The sequence below is a fragment of the Grammomys surdaster genome, unplaced genomic scaffold, assembly GCF_004785775.1.
Source record: "Grammomys surdaster isolate TR1022 unplaced genomic scaffold, NIH_TR_1.0 363, whole genome shotgun sequence".
Lineage (NCBI taxonomy): Eukaryota > Metazoa > Chordata > Mammalia > Rodentia > Muridae > Grammomys > Grammomys surdaster.
In genome coordinates this window covers 3,236,582-3,255,749 of record NW_021604782.1, presented here as the reverse complement: position 1 = coordinate 3,255,749, position 19,168 = coordinate 3,236,582, and the positions used below count along the sequence as shown (strand labels likewise).

Sequence of the window (19,168 nt, the reverse complement as noted above, 5' to 3'; positions counted from 1 at the left end):
ATGTCTGGCTTACACTTTCATTTTTCTCATGCCTTTTCTCTGTGCCTCCAGTTTTCTACGTGTCATGAGTCGGTCAATGCCCCTCTTCATGACTCTGGCCTGGATCTACTCTGTGGCTGTGATCATCAAGGGCATTGTCTATGAGAAGGAGGCTCGGTTGAAGGAGACCATGCGGATCATGGGCCTGGACAATGGCATCCTCTGGTTTAGCTGGTTCATTAGCAGCCTCATCCCTCTGCTTGTGAGCGCTGTTCTGCTGGTGATCATCTTGAAGGTAAGGTATACTCACTCACTGTTCTTGACAAGGCACTCTTGACTAACCTAATAATATAGCTCAGGGGTAAAGGGATTTCTGTGTCATGTGTGCTTCCCTCCATCAGAATTGAGGAAAATCCAGAGAGAACTAATGACTTGCCCCAGTCAACCCACTGGGTTAGTTAGTAGCTAAGTAGCTAGAACCCAGGGCTTATGCTTCTAGAGAAGCACAAATTTACATGTACCACACTGTGTAACTTGGGAGTTTATCCTTAGGGGTACTAGGTAGGGTTTATTTCCAAGTTTGTAAACTTAGCAGTTGGAAAGTCATATGCTACTAAAGGCTTGGCTCTCTGGAGGAAGAGGCTGAGGCAGACTTTGGAATATGGATATTTATTAGGGATTAGTATCTGGAGGGATGGAGCATATGCTGGGTCATGCAGAGGGAGGAGTTGAGCCATGATTTAATAGCCCAGTGGGGTGTTCTGGAGAACCTACAGCTTATCCAAGAGTTTCCCTAATTGAGCTGAAAAGTCCAGATTCTTACCCCCCAGGCCTGACATCCTCTTCCCCATTTAGCTAGTCACTGGATGGGGGCTCATTGAACTGACCAGGGAAAGGGGTGTTCCAGGGCATATTGGCTCTCCTAGCTATGACAACAGAGGTACTAACATCTGGATGTCTTTTACCTATAGTCAAGTAAGCCCTCCCTTAAACCAGAGTCTGGGCAGTGAAGTTTTGCCTTATACACAAGTCTGCTCTTAATCTCTTTTGCTTCAACAGTTATTTCATACAAAGATGCCTCTTACAAGAGTTAGTGTTTTTTAAAAAAGCAAGAGAGCAAAACAAGAGAATGTAGCATTCGTCTTAATACCAGCTGCTATGTATTACATCTGAGCATTCACTGATGCCAAGCACTGGTCAGAGGACACACTGTGAGCTGCCTCAGCGTATCCTCCCTACAATAACCCATTGAGTGCTCAGGGAAAGTCAGAGCCTCACTAACATGCCCAAGGATGACAGAACCAAGATTTATTTGTACGTTGTTCTGAAACAAACTCTTTTCTCATGCTCTGGTATCTGAGGGCAAGGACCTAAGCTTTGTGACAAGGGGATGGATCCTGTGGCCAGTGTGTGGGAACTGACTAAGTCAGTTATGTGTTGACAGGGCCTGGTTCAGTGTCCACAGTGACTGCCAATGAGCTCAAAGCTCAGAATATACACAAAACTTTAGATGAGTGTATGAATGAACACTTTGTATTTACCAGAGAAAAGTTCAGGTTGCCTGGCTTTTTTCCTAGGCTTTTGGAGAGAAAGGATATGTGGGCTGTTGTCTCACATGACTTTTTTCTTAGACGTAATAGTTGTCCTTAGACAAGAAGAAGCCAAATTTCTTTATCTCTGTGAGAGATAGAGAACAAAATTATCCACTAGGATCAAGTAGGAAGTCCTGGACTTTGTCCTTAACCATAATTCTGCTGTGATTTTTCATGCGTGGTCTCTCCAGTAAGTTATTTCTCATGGGCTCCATTTTCTCATCAGAAAAGCAAGCAGCATGGTTCCCCCACATTAACTTGGAAAGAATTATGTGTAAAAGCCAGCATTAAGATTATGTAAGTGAGTGGCCAGGCTTGCCAAGGCTATACATTTATCCAGACTCTTCCGTTCCAGTTTGGAAACCTGCTGCCCTATAGTGACCCCAGTGTGGTGTTCGTCTTCCTGATGGTGTTTGCCACAGTGACCATCCTACAGTGCTTCCTCATTAGCACGCTCTTCTCCCGGACCAACCTGTCAGCAGCCTGTGGGGGCATCATGTACTTCACGATGTACCTGCCCTATGTGCTGTGTGTAGCCTGGCAGGACTATGTGGGCTTCTCCATCAAGATCTTTGCTGTAAGTAACTGATCTCTCTGTAAAGGTTGTAGTCCTGGTGCTCCCCAGTCCCCAGGGTGCTGGATAATTCTTCTCTTCTCTCCTCTTACTAAATTGTCTCTCTTTTGCCCTTTGAGTAAATACTGGGTTGGATTTGACTTTTGTCAGAGTTCATCAGATTGTGCCTTGAACTGGTTGGAGATAAATGACATTGGGGAATGTCTAGTTTAGGCAGTAGATACCATGGCCACTCATTATCTTTTAGCTCCTTGGCCATCAAACGCTCACAGCAAAGTCATGTCCATGGACAGCTTGAGGCCACAAATGGTTCATTCTTGTCCCTTGTCTTTCTTGTATCCATTGTGTTGGTTTGACTTGGGTAATATTTTCCAGACTGAACAAAACCAAACATGACTTACCCTCCCACAGATCCCTGACCAGGACATTTTTGCCTTGTGTGCAACGTAGGTGTAGTCTTTAAGCATGTGAGAATACCAGTAAGAGCCAAGCACTACCTGCCCTGCTGAGTCATTGATGAGATACTAGTAGGCTCTCAGCATGCTCCAGCCAAAGGCTTGAGTCTCTTAGATGTGAAGCCTTAAAGTGGCTTCTCTGATCCTGAATATTCAATGACTGATCAGTGAAAAAAGTCCTTGATGAGTGTCAGTATGAGGCTGGACGGAGGATGGGATCCTTGAGCCTTGTAATATCTTGGGAAGCGTACAGTTCTAAAGTCTCACCTGCTCTCATGCATACATTTCTGAAACATGTCTGCATAGTGAGTGCTTATAAATGAAATCATTTTATATGCTGCAAGAGAGTCTGCTTCTCCAGAGGGACTCTAGGAAAATACTTCCGTGCCTTATAATTGATGTAATTTGCAAAGTCAAACTTCTCAAGGTGAAATTTACATCAGAAGAGAAAAAATGAGAGAGGCGAGGATGTCGATCAGTTCCTTTTGCCTCTTTCTCTCAGAGCCTGCTGTCTCCTGTGGCTTTCGGGTTTGGCTGTGAGTATTTCGCCCTTTTTGAGGAGCAAGGCATCGGGGTCCAATGGGACAATTTCTTTGAGAGCCCGGTAGAGGAAGATGGCTTCAATCTCACCACTGCAGTGTTTATGATGCTCTTTGATTCCTTTCTCTATGGCGTGATGACGTGGTACATCGAAGCAGTCTTTCCAGGTACCCCAAGCTTCCATACTGCTTTGGCCAACTGATGGGGAAAGCAGCTTTCTGCCTATAGGTCCTTCCTTTCTTTGTATTGCAATTGCTGAAGGACCAGGGAGCTCCTGGGAATTGGCTTGGGCTTTAAGCTTGTGAAAAACAAATAGTCCAAGGAAAGGCACCTGTGTTGAAAGCATATGTGTTACTACAACTGTGCCTCTCATCTCTTGAGCCCAGTGTGCCAGGTAAGTACTGAGGAAAGTACTTTATAGACTCTGATTTGGAAGGTTACTCTGGGCTATTGGCTACTGTAAACAGTTTCTAAAAGAGAGATCTAACTGAAAAGTTAAGGGACTTGCCCAAAGGGTCATGTGTCTGTTAAGTATCAGTGCTTTGGAGATGACCTCAGCTCAGCTAAGCCAGAGTCTGGCAGGTTCCTCTCAGTCCTGACTGGGTTCTTAGGTCTATGTCCCCAGAAGAGGAAGCCCTAGGAGAATGTCCGTCTCTTAACTACAGAATATGAATAATGTAATACATTGGGTCTTAGCCCTTACCCGTGGTCTAAGGCAAATTAGTATTTACCAACAGTTAATTTTGATGCTTTCCTAACCTTCTTTGCCAAGTACAACAGGAACCCTCTTTAGGATACATTTCTGTCTGAGATCATATTTTAGGGGAGGGGGAAGTTAGCCTCATGGTCACCCTCTGACTCTCCTCCAGGGAAGCCCATTTGTAATGTTTTTTAAACCCATATCTGAACTTCCTCCATTGACCATGCAATCTGCATATATAGGTTGAGAGGGCTTCTTGACCTTCAGTTTGCTCATCTCTAAAATGAGGATGATGTTACCACCTGGGGAGTTGTTGGGAAGCCATGGAGAGTTGCAGAATGTATGATCTGCGCAGTAGGTTTCATGAGAAGTTAGCTATCTCCCTCCAGTCTGTTTCTTCTCTGTAGAGAGTGTCAGGGAGAAAGAGGATCTGGCTAGGAAACATCGGAAACACTGAGATTGCATCAGTTTGGGTCATACCTGGGCTACCTGTGCTTTGCTTTCAGGGCAGTATGGAATTCCTAGGCCCTGGTATTTTCCTTGTACCAAGTCCTACTGGTTTGGTGAGGAAATTGATGAGAAGAGCTACGCTGGGTCCCGCCAAAAGGGAGCGTCAGAAAGTAAGTACCTCTGACCAGCACTCCGTCACACCTGGTACTGCTGCCCTGCCTGAGTGGGGCGTGCCTCCCGCATTTAACATTATCCCAAAGCCTCCATCAGGTTGGAGAAATCCCGTGCAGTATGTCCTTTCCAAATGGAGCCATTCTATTGCCGTCCCACACACTTAGTGGGAACCCTGTCTGGGTTCTTTTGTCTCCCCTCTTCTAGGAAAGTATATTTTGATCAGTATACCCTTATCTCTGAGTATCCTTCCACCCTGGCACTTCAAGTCTCTTTGAGGCTAGATACTTCCTCTCCCACTGAGGCCAGACAAGGCAGCCCAGCTAGAAGAACATATCCAACGTACAGGCAACAGCTTTTGGGATAGCCCCTGCTCCAGTTGTTTGGGAACCCACATGAAGGCCAAGTTGATTTTGGGGGAATGAGGGAGGGTGGATCTTTTTCTTACTTAGTTTGATTCTTTTGAGATCCACTCAAATTGTCTTATATTTAGTTCATTTTTTTTCTTAATGAGTAGTATTGCATAATACTATATGGACATCCATGACACGTTTAGATATTTTTTTAAATGTCTGTTGCCATCCTGTATTTTAATTGTTTGTGCAGCCTTTCTTCAACAGACTAATGTTCTTTTCATAAGTTCATTGTTACCGGCAGCGCAAGTGTCCCAAGGGGCCTAAAATATTTCATCTTCTGTTTGTCTACAACATTAAAGGTTGAACATGGACAGAAACTACTTCTGGAGGTCTAAGCGTACACTTGTATATGTGCACTCTACTGATCAGGTAAGTTTTTCCTGTGAGATCATCTTTGTCTCCTTTCTTTTATCACAGTCTGCATGGAAGAGGAACCCACTCATCTGAAGCTGGGAGTATCCATTCAGAACCTGGTAAAGGTTTACCGAGATGGCAAAAAGGTTGCTGTGGATGGCTTGGCACTAAATTTCTATGAGGACCAGATCACCTCCTTCCTGGGCCACAATGGAGCAGGGAAGACCACCACCATGTAAGAAGAGGGTGTGGCTCTCCTAAGATCTGCCACAGGAAATCCCCACTTACAAACATAGACTAGGGAAATTGAATTGGTCACTGGGCTAAGAGTGGAGTATGATGGGAAGAAACATCACTTAATCATGAGCATGCTTTCTGAGGTCTAAATTTTGCTAGGTGGTTTTCCTTTAGTCTAAAACAGGCAGGGACCTCTTGATAAGTTTTCCCATGCAATGCTCAGAATTCCTCAGCTTTCTTGGAATCTGAGGTTGTCTGTTTCTGAACTTGTTGGTTCAGAGATTTGAAGCAAGAGACTGTAAAGAAAGATTAAACAAGCTAGAGGAAGAAGGACACTCCCAGAAAATCTGTCTCCAAGCAGATGAGAGAAGACCTGGGCAGCTCTCTCCCTCTGTCTTCTTTGAGACCTGTTAAGGACAGAGGAAGGGCCAGAGAATACCATGGTTTGCTTATGGTTTGTAGTGTGGTTCTCTGCTATTCCAGAGGTTGATCTTTGTGAGTGATAGGTTTTCTTCTTCAACACAAAACCAGTATGTTATGACTATGACTGAGATACTCAGAAATCCTGTTATGCAACACGAACATTTCTATCTTTTAGCAGTATGTTCTTGTTTGTTCATTTTTTTATGTACAAGATGTTAGGCATACAAAATATGTCTTAAGGAGCACATCCTGTTGCAAATTAAGAGTGTCATTTTTTTCAGATGCTCCTAGCAAACTCCTGTTTCTAAGACATAGGCTCATGCTTAGCTACTCACTAAAGCAAATGGCCTCATTGCCCTGTGGGCATCTGTCAGATTAGATTGGATTAGATTGGGTTAGATTAGACTAGATTGGAGGGGATAGAGTGTCAAGTGGTGGGATCTGCTCTCCTTGCCCTTGCTCTGCAGCCCTGAATGGTGAGGCTGGGTCTTCCTGATTCTTGAATCTGTTACTCTTATCCTCAGGTCAATCCTGACTGGTTTGTTTCCCCCAACTTCTGGCACTGCCTACATCCTGGGGAAGGACATTCGCTCTGAGTTGAGCTCCATCCGGCGGAACCTGGGAGTCTGTCCCCAACATAATGTGCTGTTTGACATGTGAGTAGCAGAAGCACACAGAGAGGAGGGAGCATCGCCTGTTTGTGACCTGGGAGTCCTGGTGTTCTGAGTAGGGTATCACTAAAGAATTTCCCTTCTTTGGGTATGGAGTGGTAGGTCTTACCTCTCTTGACACACAGTGACAAGTCACCTTTTGATATCACAGAAAAAGTTGTTGTATCATCAGTTCAGATGGCTGATGGGATTTAGAAAGCCATGCTCTCCAATTGGAGTGTTTTGTTTGTTTGTTTGTTTGGTTGGTTGTTTTAGCTCAGCCATCTTTCTGATGCATTCCTCCTTACTCTAGTTTGTTTTCAGTTACTGTGATAAAACAATGACCAAAAGCAACTTGGGGAAGAAAAGGTTTATTTTAATTTTACAAACTCTTCAGTCACAGTCTATCACTGAAGGAACTCACTGCAGGAACCTGGAGGCAGGAGCTAAAGCAGAGACCATGGAGGAATGGTGCTTACAGCCTTGCCCTCCATGGCTAACTTAGCTTACTTTCTTATACAATCCGGAACCACCTGCCTAGGGAATGGCACCACCTACAGTGAGCTGGGCCCTCCTACATCAGCCTCTAATCGAGAAAATGTTCCACAGACATGCCTACAGGCCAATATGATAGAGGCAGTTCCTCAACTGAGGGTCCCTCTTCCTGAGTGACTCTAGTTTCTGTCTAGACTGACCAGCATATTCCTTAAGGCATGGTACAAGAACCTCAAAAGACTCTTGGCACAATGACCCTGTGTTCCCTGCTTAAGTCATTTGCTCCCACCCAGGTTGCCCCACCAGTAAGTAGGATCCTCAAGGAGTCCTGGTAGTAGAACAGAAGAAGTCTTGAGCTCTCCAGTGGAGGAACAAAGAATGTTCTGAGCCCTCCGACTGCAGGCAAAGCTTTTCCATCTTGTAGGTCTTAAGGTCCCTTTATCTAAATTCAGTGGTTTCAGCTTCTGGGCCTCCCAGGGCCTCCCAGGACCTCCCTTACTTTAGACTTAGAACTTGAGACCCATTGAGGTTCATTCACTCTAGTGAATGCTGAGCCAACATGGTCACTAAAAAACTGAATCAAAAACCTGGAATTTAAAGTTTTAACGGCCCAGTATCTTATGATCAGGCCTGTTGGCTATAGGATATAAATGTTCTGTTGTATGGCTCACTATTTGTGTACCAAGAATTCTTCCTTCTGGTTACCTTTTTAAAGAAATTGGGTGTTTTTTAAAGGCAAGAATGGTGTGGAAGAGAAGAAAACTGTGCCAAGATACTTAGATCCTGCTGGGCCCCGAGCTGACCTGCTTCTCTTTCCTTCAGGCTGACTGTCGAAGAGCACATCTGGTTCTATGCCCGCCTGAAGGGGCTCTCAGAGAAGCATGTGAAAGCAGAGATGGAGCAGATGGCCCTGGATGTTGGCTTACCCCCCAGTAAGCTGAAAAGCAAAACAAGTCATCTCTCAGGTGAGCCCTGGGCACCATCCTTTCCCTTCTTCCTTTCCTTCCTTCTCCAGACAAACACCCGGAGGTCAAGCCTGGGTGTTGGAAGCCTATCCCTCTTTATGTCTCCAGGTGGGTACCTCCAGTCATCTTTCGCCACCTCTGTCTCCAGTCATTTGAGGATGTGTCTTGCTCTGTCTTGTAGGTGGGATGCAGAGAAAGCTGTCTGTGGCCTTGGCCTTCGTGGGTGGATCCAAGGTTGTCATTCTGGATGAGCCCACAGCAGGTGTGGACCCGTACTCTCGCAGGGGAATATGGGAGCTTCTGCTGAAATACCGGCAAGGTACATGCTGTTACTTATTTCGGGTCATGACCTGGGATAGAGAAGGGCTCTTGGGAACCGTAGCTGGTTTTGTTAGGGTAGAAGAGTTGCTTCTCAAGAAATGTTTGGAGCCTCCTTAAAGCTTAGTTTCTGTCCTGCTTTGCAAGATTCTTAAACCATATACTTCATTATTTAAGGATCTACCAGAAAAGCAGAAAAGATATAAGCATACACATACGTGTTGTAGTTAGTCTGTGCCATTGTTCATGTTGGCCCTGACTAATGGGGAATGGCTGTCTGTAAACTTCTTAGCACACTCGATAGAGCAGGATCCCAAATAAATACTGCCCTCCTCTTTGTGACAATTGAAACTGCTGTCCCCCAAGCCGTGCCATCGTGGGGTGACATCTACAGAGGTTAAAGGCCTCCCCATGTCTTTCTCATATGTGGCATCTCTGTCATACGTACCACTATGATCAGTGAGAACTGACAAGTCTCACTTGTATTTGTGCCTGGCAGGCCGCACCATTATTTTGTCTACACACCACATGGATGAAGCAGACATCCTAGGGGACAGAATTGCCATTATTTCCCATGGGAAGCTGTGTTGCGTGGGCTCCTCCCTGTTTTTGAAAAACCAGTTGGGAACGGGTTACTACCTGACCCTGGTCAAGAAAGATGTGGACTCGTCCCTCAGTTCCTGCAGAAACAGTAGCAGCACTGTGTCGTGTCTGAAAAAGGTGAGCAGCCATCTTGGGGCAGGGCTGGTGTGGGGGCTGGGCAGCCTGGGCTTGTGGGCTTAGATGGCTTGTATACCGGTGCCCCACGCTGCTAAGATTGAGGCAACATTCCCCTTGCTTTTTGGACCTGTTGCAGTGCATCATGGCTCCTGTGTGGGAGGCCCAGGAGACCTCTGCTTCCACTACACTAGTTCTGGTACAGCCCCTTTTATATTCCCTCTGGAAATGCCCTGAGTTATGGAGAAAAGTCCTTTAAAAACTTTATTCTATCAAAGAAAAGAGAACTTGCCAAGAGGTAAGAGGAGCCTTGGCTATAAGATGTCCCACCATTCCTGCTTATTGCCTTAAATCTTACTGACCTTGACTTTGAAACTATAAAACATCAAATATTTACTGTGTACTGATTTTATCCCACCTCCCGTATAGCCTGTGGGTTTAGGAGAAAATAATGATATCAGTGCATTTTTGTTCTGTTTTTATATTTTATATTTTTCAAGTATAGAGCAACCCAGGGAAGACAGTATTGGCTTGTAGGAATTTGTAGCATATTCAAAGTCTCCCAGCAAGTACATAACAGTTAGGACCAGAATCCTGGATCTGGTTTCTGATTTGTTTGTTTTTTGCATGTCTGAGATGTGTTTGTATGGTCGGTCACACCAGACCCCCTACCTGCCCCAACTCCCACCAGATTTGAACTTGTATCTGTTTATTTTTCTTTTTACTGGCGCCTCGTCTTTCAAGTGTGGTCTGAAGTCCAGCACAGAAGGCTCAGTTGGGAATTCATTAGAAACATGGTGACTTGGGCCCTGTTCAGACCATACTGAATCCACATCTGCATGTTAATAAGGTGTCCAAGTGACTGAATGCATATTCACATGGAGGAAGCATTAAATTAGCTAAGCAGTCAGGTAAATCCCACACTGGGATGGTTGGTAAATGACCAATGGCAGCATTGATCTGTGACCACAGCTCTGTTAACAGTCACTCAGTTTGCTGGCCTCTCTCACCCTAGTCAGTGAGGCCGTCCATATAGAGCACACACATGGCAGCAGTGGCCTCTGAAGCCATGGCTGCCAGCTGCACACTTCCCAGGCAAAGCTTTCTGCTCTAGTTTTATGCAGTAGAACTTCCTGGATGCTCTATCCGTCAAAGGTGGTGGTGGCTATGCCCGGTTTGACCCCTGACCCGTTCTCACCTCCTTCTTTGTCATCAGGAGGACAGTGTTTCTCAGAGCAGTTCTGATGCTGGCCTGGGCAGCGACCATGAAAGTGACACGCTGACCATCGGTAAGCATTCTGGGGTTTCTTATTCAGGTGGTGCCTGAGCTCCCCGCAGCTGGGCAGAGTGGAGGCAGAGGAGGAGAGGTGCAGAGGCTGGTGGCGCTGACTCAAGGTTTGCTGCTGGGCTGGGCTGGGCTGGGCTGGGCTGGGTGGCCATGGGAGTGAATGCAGCTTGGTGTGGTGGCTTGGCCTAACACTTGCTGGGGAGCATGGGGCTTGGTCTTGGGGCTGGGAGGGCTGTATTCCAGAGAACAGACCTGACTTGGAGTCTGGGGAATACCTTGGCGGGTGGGGGACTGGATTCAACCAGATGCTGGATGAGATGTGGAGGGCCAAGCCAGTAGGAAGGGAGCTGAATTCAGCATCTAAGAAAGGTGAGAGCCCAGGAGATGAGGAATGGCATTTCGATTTCCCTCAAGCAGTGCCTATGAGAGACCAGGACTACCAGTGGCATATGGAATAAAAATATAGAGCTGGCTGTCTCTATCCAGTTCCCACAGCTGCCTTTTTCCAGGAAGGTTTCTGCTCCTACAAACTGTTTGATTAGCCATCTCCTGAGGTAAATCATGGATAGCCTTATCAGAAAGTTTACAGAAGGGCAGGGTCTTTTATGCTTTCTAAACTCATTCTGTTGAAGAGATACATACACATTAGATACAAAGCACCCATCCATCAGATACCTATAAGTGTGCCTAGGTTTCGTGATGTAAGAATGAGTTAGAGACAGTCTTTGCTCTCCTGGAATTTCTCATGCCAAAGATGAATAAGCCAATGGGTTTTGGCATCTGGGGACGTGTGGTATATATAAGTGGTGCTTCTGAGCTTTTGGGAAAGGGAGAAGCAAGCTGGCTCTTCCTGTGGAGTCTGAGATGACCGAGCACCTTCACACTCTGGTCCCTGCAGATGTCTCTGCTATCTCCAACCTCATCAGGAAGCACGTGTCTGAAGCTCGGCTGGTGGAGGACATCGGGCATGAACTGACCTATGTGCTGCCGTATGAAGCCGCTAAGGAGGGAGCTTTTGTGGAACTCTTCCATGAGATTGACGACCGGCTCTCAGACCTGGGCATCTCCAGTTACGGCATCTCAGAGACCACGCTAGAAGAAGTAAGCTCAACAATCCCAAGGCCAGCAAGGCAGCCTAGCCTGCAACAAGATGGTTATAGAGTTGGTTACTGGGAGTTTAAGGCATTGGCATCTGGGGAATGTTAGCCCCAGTAAAGCACGTAAGAGCGTAGGTAGTGAGAGACAGCAGTGTTAGGACTGCTTCCTGGTGTGAATAGTGTTGTGTCCAGGTGACAGTGCTCACACATAGTAAATGACTGATATTTATGGACAGTTGATTGGAACCAGGTGCTGAACTTGATAATTTTGGTGTTTTCCTTTTGTTTGAGATGATACTTTACTTGCAGCATTTCTCCTTTCCATTCCTCCAAATCCCCCCATTATACTTTTCCTTGCTCTTTTTCAAATTTTGGCCTCTTTTATTTTATCATCATCATCATCAGTTATATTTGTATTTTATTTGTTTAAGGTTTATTTAATCTATTATTATCATTTATTATTTAATCTATATTATTATTTGTATTTTATTTTGTTTAAGATTTACTTACTCTGTAGCTGTCTTCAGACACACCAGAAGAGGACATCGGCTCCCATTACAGATGGTTGTGAGCCACCATGTGGTTGCTGGGAATTGAACCCAGGCTCTCTTTCAGTGCTCTTAAATGTCTGAATCATCTCTCCAGTCCCTGTACTTTATTTTTTAAAATAATATATTTGCTTATTCTTTGAGAATATATTCCAGATATATTAATGGTCTCTTTCAATTCCTTCCAGATCCCCCATCCCCATCTTTCTACCTACCCAACTTCATATTTTCTCTCTTAAAGACAAATTGAGTCTATTTGTGTTAGCAGACTGCTCCTGGGTGTGGGGTATGGCCTAAAGAGTGGCAGTATACCCGTGTCTCTCCATTTAATGATCACAGCAGGATGAGAATTAATAATGATGTTGATTTAAGATTATAAATCAGAGTTTGGGGGCTTCAAAGCCCAGGTTATCTTTACTGAGTAGCAATGCTTCTCTTTAGAGATACATCATCACAAGCCTTTAGGCCTGGGACGGGTGTCAACATTGAGTGGCTTGGCTGATTGCCAGGGTAGATTGTGCAGTAGAGTCATCTATGATGACAGTAGAGGTTCTAGCTCCTGTCTTGTACCTTTGAGTCAGGATTTCTGGAGGCATGGTTTTGAACTTCTGTCACATGCGTCCTACAGAGTGGTCTATAGGCGGGTTTGGAAAACAGTGACGTCATTCAGATTTCCCTCTACTATAATACTTATTTCTAGTGATAAGAAGCTTATTTCCTTGTGGCCATTTGTCTTGGATGAGTAACCACAATGTCCTACTCAAAGGGCTAGGAACACATACCTGATAAAAGTGACTTGCCTCATTCTCGGTAGGTTCAGGATGAATTTCTTCTACAGACATAATGCATTGCTTTATTTTGGAAAGAGTTGTCTGGACTGATAGCTCTCACACGTGAGGAAATGTTTTCTACCACAAACAGCTTCTCTCAAGTGGTTCTGATGAAATTCTCAGTGATTAATGTGCTCTCCACCCTCTTTATTTTAAGAGCCTAACGTGGGATTCTGTAACGTAATCTGGGGAGTGATAACTTCTTTCATAAAGCAAGTGCTTACTTATGCTGCATCCTGCCTTAATTTTTCAGATATTCCTCAAAGTGGCCGAAGACAGTGGTGTGGATGCTGAGACCTCAGGTAACATGGCTGGGTGGGCTGCACACTGTGTGGGTAGGCTTTCTGTAGGCTGTTGGAGCTAACCCCTGTTGTACCTTTCCCTTTGCATCGGTCTGATTCAGTCTCATTTTTAGTGTATGGGTTTGCTCTGGGAAGGTTTGTTATATTACAGATAAATAGACTGTGGGATCCCTTCTTTCTCCATTTAGATGGTACTTTGCTAGCAAGACGAAACAGACGGGCCTTTGGGGACAAGCAGAGCTGTCTGCACCCATTTACAGAAGACGACGCTATTGATCCGAATGACTCTGACGTAGACCCAGGTGTGCACGGGCAGGATCTTTGTTCTATTGTTTGAACTTGAGTTTGTCTTTTATGTGGTTCTTAGCTATCTCTTTGATGGCCTTTGGCTAAGATCACAGATCCTAACAGGTTCCAAAGAAAAGTGGAAAGGATGAGAGAGCCCCTTTTCTAATGTGACATGTCTGGTCTAACATGAAGAAGCCCACCCTCATCTCTTCATTTGATAGAAAGTTTTCTCGATGGGTATAAGAAGACCCATCCATCCGCTGAACCTGTCTGTTCATTGTCATCTCTGTAGGGTCCCAGTTTCTTGCATACCTAAGCACTTAAGCATTGAATGACAATGTATTGAATGGGTGTTGGATTTTGAAGGGATAAAAGAGGAAGTTGTGTTCCTTGGCATATATATTTTTGATGACTGTCCATATGTGGTTGAGATGGACAAGGGCAGTATGAAATGAAACAAATTATATTATAGACCATCTTAGGGCCCTCAGTTAGGAGTCATTGGTTTCAGACCAGAATTTCTAGACAAGTTTTGGTGAGGACAGAAAATTATCTGGTTTTATGGTCTGGCTTTTTGTTCTTACTTCATGTTTTGTTGTCAGGACTTAGATGTTTTAAGTGTGTCCACTTTTTTACAATGCATATAAAAGATAGAAGACTAATAACCATTGTGTGCCAGCCTACATGGCCCAATTCATGGAGTTGGGAACAGCTTGTTCCTGTTGTCTGTGAGCACGTCTTTGCTTATCCTAAGACATCTTCATTTTTTTTGTGCTCATCAGATGAGGACTGAAAGCATACATGTTAGAAATACAGCTTTGAGTTAGAGCCTTTTCTTAAATGTGGCTTCTTCAAGAAAACTGTTTACTTCTGTGAGGTACTGGAGGCTTCAAACCCCAGCTTCCAAGATGACTGCTGAAGATAGCAGAGGAAAGAATAGAGTCATTCAGATACAGGTGGGATTGTAGCTGACCCTCCATACTTGCTGCTTATAGAATCCAGGGAGACAGACCTGCTCAGCGGGATGGATGGCAAAGGCTCCTATCAGCTGAAGGGCTGGAAACTCACCCAGCAGCAGTTTGTGGCCCTTTTGTGGAAAAGACTGCTGATTGCCCGGCGGAGCAGGAAAGGCTTCTTTGCTCAGGTGAGATGTGCTGGTGTCTGCCTTTGCAGACTGCAGGCTCTTAGACTGGTGAAGACATGATGGACTGTGGTCAAGATGTACATACTGGGACCAGATTAGCTGCATGTCCATATACTTCTGCTTCTTGTCATTTGTTTATTGGGTGATTTCCAGTGATTTCCCTGAGCTTCAATTTCTTCATCTGAAAGTGAGCCATGATATGTGATTGTTAAATGGATGAAATGAATTTATTTCGATTGGAGTTTGACATTACTTGGGGAGGGAGGCGTGATTTAAGGGAGATCTTGAAAGGGACACAGTTTAGAAAACCGGTTGGGCAGATTAAACTCTCATAACATGAAGGTTGCCATGCTGAGTTGTGCTTGGCAGTGCACTTATTATTAGACACATGGTGGGTTTTTTTCTCTAATTGACACTTAGCTGATGGAAAAGATATCGAGAGAGCTAGGAATGTAACTGGCACACAGATCCCCCATGTCACAGTTTGTGTGCTGACTTGATGAGTTAAAGTCAGCTATAAAGTTATTTCGTCTACAAAATGAAGAATTATAGAGAACATGTCCATCGAGTCCTCCCTGCAGACCACCTGGGCAACACTAATTCAGAGCATGAGTGCGAAGCCTGCAGACCTGGATTTGGAATCTGCTTCAGTGAATCACTGGCTGACTTCCTTCTGATCCATACATAATGCTCTAGTTTGTGACTGGTGACAATGATACACCACCAATAACCACGAAATAGGATATTAAAGGAGCTCATTCTCACTACAGTACTTTCCAGTAGAATTATTCTTCCAGTGATAATTTTCTATATTAAAATCCAGGAATATTAAAATCAGAGTTACTGTTTGAATTCTTATGGCACTGGGGATGGAATCCCAGGGTGCACAAGCTCTCTAGACAAGTTCTCTACTACCAAGTTACACCTGCAGCCAGGGTTATCATTGGATCATTGAACTTTTAAAGGGTAAATCTCTCAGGAAGGGATGAAAAGATCCTTTAGTTGACCCATACATTGTGTTGTTTTCAGAGAAAGGCTATATAAAGTTTGGGGAATTTCAAAGAAGAATTTAGATAATTATGCTTTTCACAGTGCTCATAGGAGAGACACTGGCTGCTGCTGCTTCTAATGGAGGAGTTGGTTCTGTGTTCTCAGTCCTCAGATTGACTGATGTCACATAGGACCCCTGCAGTAGAGACAGAACCAAGATTCAGTCTTCTGGCTCTCAGTCCAGGGCTGTTAAGCCTTCTACCTGAGTCTATGATCCAGGCTGGTTTTTCTCAGTCTTTAGAGGGGAAAAAGGGTTGGGCCTAAAAGAGTCAGTAACTCTGACCCTTTACTCCGTGACATTCCTAGCTTGTGCCTCTGTTAGATGACCGTAGCCTCTGTCTTTGTGCTGTTAGCTTCAGGAAATACACTGGGAGGAAGAGGCTTAATTTTTAGTCATTTTTGCTTCCTAGCTGCCAAAAATACATTGGTAGCACTCAGCCTTGGGCCTTGCCTGTATCCCTCATTCCTGTGTTGCTGGTCTATGGGTTTGGCTAGACTTTCATGGGCTTGCTCCTTAGGCTTCTAAAAAGTTATCCTGTTGTCTCTTTTCTCTCCAATGCCTGTTTATAGATTGTCCTGCCAGCTGTCTTTGTTTGCGTTGCCCTGGTGTTCAGCCTGATTGTACCACCCTTTGGCAAGTACCCCAGCCTGGAACTTCAGCCCTGGATGTATAATGAACAGTATACGTTTGTCAGGTATGTGTTTGTCCTCTGTGCCTCAGGGCAGAGGAGGGTGGAAACAGACCAACAGTGTTTATGATACTGAGAGCTGAGGAGTCAGAGTTCACAGTTCTGCAGTGAGAGGGGTGTTCTCATGATAGTTCAGGCTCCTGTACAAGCCACTACTGTAGCAAAGAACAGTAGTAAACGATACTTGAAAATACAGGTGAATCTCTGCTGGGCATTTCCTCTTGTATTGTTAGGCTCGTGTTGTCAGGAATAACCAGATATGCTTTAATTCAGTTTAAGTCTTTCAAGTTAGGATGTCAGCTAAGTGTGCGTCTTTAGGCAAGAATGCTTCCTATTCCATATTGATCCTATTAAAAATCAGAAGATAGGAGAATTTCTAGACCTTGTACAGGATTTCTTCAGTTCCGATGCACTGGTAGGTCTATAGATGGGAGAAAATGTCAGTGATAGAGAGGGAAGTTTGAAAAGGTTTGAAAAATGTCTCTGTGTGTATATGTGTGTGTAGGATACGTATATATCATATATAGATCTGTCTCTGTATGCATGTGTGTGTAGGATACGTATATATCATATATAGATCTGTCTCTGTATACATGTGTGTGTAGGATATGTATATATCATATATAGATCTGTCTCTGTATACATGTATGTGTAGGATACGTATATATCATATATAGATCTGTCTCTGTATATGTAAGTGTAGGATACGTATATATCACATATAGATCGTTTATTAGCCTCTTTTGCTCTAGTTCACTTTCAACTTCTAGAGTTAAAAGTTTGTTTGACCTGTTTCCAGTCGATGGCCTAGTAGTGACCATAGCTATAGATCATGACGCTGGTTTGTTATCTAGGTCCATTGCTTCTTGGACTTTTTAATTGTTCATACAAATACTCAATAAAATCTTCCTGTCTGTTCTTGGAAAGTCCTAGCTGTCAGTGTCAAATGATAATTGTCAAAGTAGATTTGAAATACTGATTCTTAATGATTTTCCTTATTTCAAATGAAGTGCATATGCATTTGTGTGTATATCTGTGCATGCCTTCACGTGTGATCTCTGTACATGCTTCCCTGGGGTACTGTATGTTATTCTGAAGCCAGATGTTTGAAGCTCCTTGCAGGTGATTTCAGTATATTATTTATTTTAGTTTTAGAAGCTTGTTCCTCAGAAAGTACTTAGTAGAGTTTTTTCTGTAGAAAACTTTTCCTGGTTTGGATGAACTACTGATCCAGATATCTCTCGTGTTTCTGTAGTAATGATGCTCCAGAGGACATGGGCACCCAGGAACTCCTGAATGCTTTAACCAAAGATCCAGGCTTCGGGACCCGATGTATGGAGGGAAACCCAATCCCGTGAGTGACACTTCAGATCATGAGCTGCCTTCTCATGATGACCACCTGGTTTTCTTCCTGGTGGTGTTGCTTGTTTCATTGTGACGACTGTCAGTTTTTTCTTTCAGTCATTTTTTTATTTTAAAAAGCCAGGGGATAACCAAATCAATTTAGGAACAAATAGTCTGTTCTAACATCCTGTATAGCAAATCATTACTGACATTTGCTTTCTATGCTGAGATGTTGATTTTAAATCACATTATACTTACTAACCAAATGCTTTCCCCTTCTCTTCTTGACCCCAGCTTCCATATCTGCATGCTACAGTAGACTGGCAGAGTGTGCAGTTTGCAGCTTTGGTTATCAGTTTCTTTACTTTAACCAACAGAGATGACATACCGATTGTATTTTTATAACAACAGACACTTTTTTGTTATGCAGTTGCATATTTTCATCAGACCATCAGAACTAGTTTTAAATAGTAGGTAAATAAACTCAGTGATATGCCCAGTTGACTCTCTATGTACTGAAGAAGCAAGTCATGGGGACACTGTGGTTAAACCAGTAGAGAGGTGAGGAGGAGAGAGCTGGAGCTCCTAGAGGTAGCTTCAAGTTTGCAGGTCCAGAGAGAATGCGCCTGCGGTCAACATGCACATGCAGTGAGTGCTAGCTAAGGAACTGTGGAGAGTCGACAAGGTGATAGAGAAGTCCAGAAAGGAAAATTTGAATCCTAAATGGTGAAGGGGAAGATGACAGATCTTGTGTCAGAGCACTGAACATGATGGCTATGTCTATATAAGACCTAGCAGATCTGGAGATGAATAATTTCTGTGTATTTATCAGCTCTTAATTAGTATTTGCTTAATTGCTTTTCTGTTGCTGTGATAAAACATCATGACCAGGGCTTTGGGGGGCTCACAGTTCCAGAGGGATAGGAGTCCATTACCCTCATTATGAGGAGCATGGCAGTGGCAGAGGGGTGTGCTGAGGCAGCACCGGAGAGCTCACATCCTGATCCACAAACAGGAAGCAGAGTCTTTTGAATGGCATGAGTCTTTGCAAATCTCAAAGTCTGCTCCCAGTGACACGCCCCCTCCAACAAACCCATGGTTTCTGATCCTTCCCAAACAGTTCCACCAACTGGGGATCAAGTAGTGAAACATCAGCCTGTGGGACCATTCAAACCACCACAATATCAGACGATGTGTTAGACAATGTTCTGTCACTGAGAAAACCAACTTATGGGAGTAGAGATTTGTTGGTGACTTGTGGGGTCAGAGCTTTTGGTCCGTGGTTGATTGGCTGTGTTGTTTGGGGGGTCTTTTGGGGTCCCTAGTTGGGTAGAACATCATGGTAGGGAATGTGTGCTTCCCTACAATATAGTACCTCCTTATATCATAGAAGCCGAGCAAAAGAGTAAAGGAAGAGAAAGAAGGGGTTGGGGTCCCAAGATTTCCTTTGAGTGTATGTCCCCAGTGACCTAACTTACCTCTCTTAGGTCCTATGACTTACAGGCTCCATCAGCACCCTGTAGCAGTACGATCTGGAGATCAAGCCTTCAGC

At 44.2% G+C, this 19,168-nt stretch overlaps 1 protein-coding gene across 3 annotated transcripts in view; it reads left to right on the top strand.

The window, feature by feature from the left end:
- The window catches only part of Abca1 (ATP binding cassette subfamily A member 1), a 119,490-nt gene that overhangs the window by 73,592 nt on the left and 26,730 nt on the right, over positions 1-19,168 (top strand). For 2 of the 3 annotated variants that reach the window (XR_003712983.1, XM_028780032.1), the window contains exons 15-30: positions 52-274; positions 1,927-2,148; positions 3,103-3,307; positions 4,347-4,460; positions 5,295-5,466; positions 6,416-6,547; positions 7,859-8,001; positions 8,183-8,320; positions 8,819-9,039; positions 10,353-10,431; positions 11,223-11,425; positions 13,053-13,101; positions 13,290-13,403; positions 14,385-14,533; positions 16,154-16,278; positions 17,528-17,626. Coding sequence is in view for 2 of the 3 variants with exons in the window: in XM_028780032.1 (XP_028635865.1) it covers positions 52-274; positions 1,927-2,148; positions 3,103-3,307; positions 4,347-4,460; positions 5,295-5,466; positions 6,416-6,547; positions 7,859-8,001; positions 8,183-8,320; positions 8,819-9,039; positions 10,353-10,431; positions 11,223-11,425; positions 13,053-13,101; positions 13,290-13,403; positions 14,385-14,533; positions 16,154-16,278; positions 17,528-17,626 (2,388 nt within the window). In the remaining variant the exon portion in view is untranslated. Of the gene's footprint in view, positions 1-51; positions 275-1,926; positions 2,149-3,102; positions 3,308-4,346; positions 4,461-5,294; positions 5,467-6,415; positions 6,548-7,858; positions 8,002-8,182; positions 8,321-8,818; positions 9,040-10,252; positions 10,326-10,352; positions 10,432-11,222; positions 11,426-13,052; positions 13,102-13,289; positions 13,404-14,384; positions 14,534-16,153; positions 16,279-17,527; positions 17,627-19,168 lie in introns of all 3 variants that reach the window. The other variant, XM_028780033.1, reaches the window with a different exon arrangement.